Source organism: Aphanomyces astaci, assembly GCF_000520075.1.
Source record: "Aphanomyces astaci strain APO3 unplaced genomic scaffold supercont1.38, whole genome shotgun sequence".
Taxonomy (NCBI): Eukaryota; Oomycota; class Saprolegniomycetes; order Saprolegniales; family Verrucalvaceae; genus Aphanomyces; species Aphanomyces astaci.
This window is the reverse complement of record NW_009798301.1, coordinates 150,411-153,235: the sequence shown is the minus strand read 5'-3', so window position 1 is coordinate 153,235 and position 2,825 is coordinate 150,411. Positions and strand designations below refer to the sequence as shown.

Here is a 2,825-nt window from a genome sequence, read left to right as displayed (position 1 = left end):
AGCGGTGGCGACCAGGGGGGTGTACGTCGGTGAGCAGAAACTGGAGGCGCGCATCGCTGTTCTTTTCGCACCACGATTGGGCGTATCTGATCCAAAACATCTTTTCGCCTGCTTCCTTGGTGTACTTGGTGGCTTCGACCTCGGCGTTCACGAAGTCCCGGTACGCTCGGTACACAGTGTTGAGGCCCCCATTGTCAGCGATGGTTTCCCCCCTTGTCCTTCTTCCGTCCAACTTGCCGAGCAAATCCCCCGTGAGCTCGCTTTTGACGTCCATGGACCTATACTGGTCGACGAAGCACTCGGCCTTTTCGCGGAATATTTTCGCCGTGGTTTCCGTCCACCATGGTTTCTTTTTGCCGTTGCCGTCGTATCTTCTGCCATGGTTGTCGAAGCCGTGGGAGATTTCGTGGCCGATGATAAAGCCAATGGCGTGTCGAAGCCGTGGGAGATTTCGTGGCCGATGATAAAGCCAATGGCGCCATAGTTCGCGGACGGGTCCGCCTTGGCATCGAAGAAGGGGGGTTGCAAGAAGGCGGCGGTAAACACGATTCTGTTCTTCGAAGGCTGGTAGACCGCATTCATGGATTGCGCAAGTTTGTTCCAAAGATGCTTGTCCACGGCAGTGTCGATAAGAGCTAGGTTGAAAGTAGTGTCGAACGCAGACACCTTGTTCAGGTTGGCAATGTATGCCTTGGGGTCAAACGTCAAGGTGGGGTACGTTTTGGGGTTCTTAGGCCCCCCCACGAGGTGGGTGAGCTTGGACAACTTGTCCTGTGCGTTGGCCCGAGTTGCGTCATCGAGCCATTCCGCGCTTTCTAGCCCGGTCATGAAGGCCGCTTTCAGCTTCAACACGAGCAAGTTAGCCTCCGCGGCGGTCTTGTCCGTCCACACTTCCTTGAGATAGTACGAGCCCAGCAGTTCACCGATGGACGTCTCCACCTGAGTGCGGCAGATCATGGCCCGCGACGGGGGTACTTTGAGGCCATTTTTAATCTTAAAGGAAGTTCGAGTGTGCTTCCACAAACGGTGTTGACAGGAACGGCGCGTTGAAGTCGAGCACTTTGTACTCGATAATGGTCTTGAGGCTGTCGACGGTCAAGACGGGAGAAGCCCTTCTATGCCGTCCAAATAACGGAAGTTCTTCACAACGACTGTGGTCGTGTTGGACCTTTCGCGGACGTCGAACCCAAACGCTTGCAATTGGAGACCTACCCCCAATGGATACGACGCGTTGGCGGCGCTGAGCGACAACTGGATGTTGTCGGACGTCACGGCCGATTGGAGCCTGCGATTGGACAGATCTACCCCGGCAGTGGTGCGTAAAAAGAAAATCACGACGTTGGTGGCCGCCTCCGCCTCCGCGTGACCGGCCAGCCTGAAGATCGAGGCAATGTAGTTGCGGTACGGCTCTTCAATCAAGGACCACACTTGTCCGTAGAAATCATTGTGGTCCAACGGTAATTCCACAGGTTCGGCATTCAAGACGTTGCGGGTGATTTCAATGGCGTCGTGCGAGGCCGACAGCTTCACGAACATTGGTACGCCGGTGGCCTTGGAGATGGCTGCGCCGCGAAAGATGGCTTCGTCGGTCGTGTTGGCGCTGCGGATGGCCTTGAGGTGAACTTCGATGGGAGCCAAGCCCAAGGTGTCTAAAGTGGCAGTGTCCATACACGCGTCATAGAACTCGGCGAGTTTAGGCAGCTTGGCGTTCAACAACTTTTCGATCTCCTTGTCCGCCGCAGCCGCAAGCACAGTGAGCACACTTATAGTACTTTGGTTGGCGTCGAGGGTGGTTTTATTGTACCACGTCCCGCACGAATACGAAAAGAAGTCGGTGCACGGATCCACGGTTTGATCCATGAGACTGGTCATCTCTGTCGGAAACTCGGAGATGGTGCCGAAAGCAGACGCGACACCGGCGGACAAGGCAGCTACAATGATCTTGACCATGGCTGGCATATTGAAGAATGACCAAGCGACCAAACAAGCTCGCGAATGATGGGGCTATCCATAGCAATTTGGGATACACCCATGGGATATCAGGTGGATAGTATTCATGCACTTTTTAATGGCCCTTTCTACTAACCTCGGTCCGGAAGTACTGTCTAGCGTATGGTGCAAGTCACCTAAAGACTACAAATAAATGCCTTGACTTTCGACAGCTACACTATTCCAACTTTGTATTGATATTATTTAGGAAAATATACCGTAATAACGATAGAACTGGACAAGCCCAACAGAAGGTACGGTTCAGATTTTCGATTGGTGAAAAATTGATCGAGTAATAGAATTCTATTACTCGATCAAACCAACCGGCCTTTTTGTACGGAGATATATGGAACCAGGTTAATTTTTTGTTGACTTAAAACTATATCTATTAAATTTAAAGATTGAGCACAAACCAAACATTTTGGCCGAAAAGGGATATCAAGTATATCTTGGTGTTTGTATATAGCACTTATCCGTACGAACGTTTCGATTGTATCCGGATTATTCACAATGTTTAACCTAATTATCAGGTAAAAACGTAGCCAATAATGATTTAACGTCAACATTTCGTGGGTTTAACTGAAAGAACCGAGGCGTTTAATAGTAAAACGTCTCCTCCTGAGGATGGCCGATCTGTAGTTTTAGATGACTTGCGTGTCGGAGTGTGTCAGACGTCTAACACCTCTAACTTTTAATACTGGTCCCTCTGTCTGAAGTAGGTTACCCCGGGTTTTGCATACTAGTACACATGTAGAAACTAAATTTTCATCGTAGGCTACTACGGAGACCAAACAAGCTCGCGAATGATGGGGCTATCCATAGCAATTGCTATGGGA

General features: G+C 50.6%; 2 protein-coding genes across 2 annotated transcripts in view; both read right to left on the bottom strand.

Moving 5' to 3' along the window:
* The window catches only part of H257_12056 (hypothetical protein), a gene marked incomplete at both ends in the record, with an annotated part of 1,877 nt that extends 920 nt beyond the window's left edge, over positions 1-957 (bottom strand). The window contains 2 exons of the mRNA XM_009839165.1: positions 26-371; positions 494-957. Of these exons, the coding sequence (XP_009837467.1) occupies positions 26-371; positions 494-957 (810 nt within the window). The remainder of the gene's footprint in view (positions 1-25; positions 372-493) is intronic.
* A 37-nt stretch (positions 958-994) lies between these two features.
* On the bottom strand, positions 995-1,950 carry H257_12055 (hypothetical protein; the record flags this gene model as incomplete). The annotated part of the gene is made up of 2 exons (XM_009839164.1): positions 995-1,115; positions 1,169-1,950. The coding sequence occupies 2 exons, from the start codon at positions 1,948-1,950 to the stop codon at positions 995-997; spliced, it is 903 nt and encodes a 300-aa protein (XP_009837466.1).
* Between the last annotated feature and the right edge of the window lie 875 nt (positions 1,951-2,825).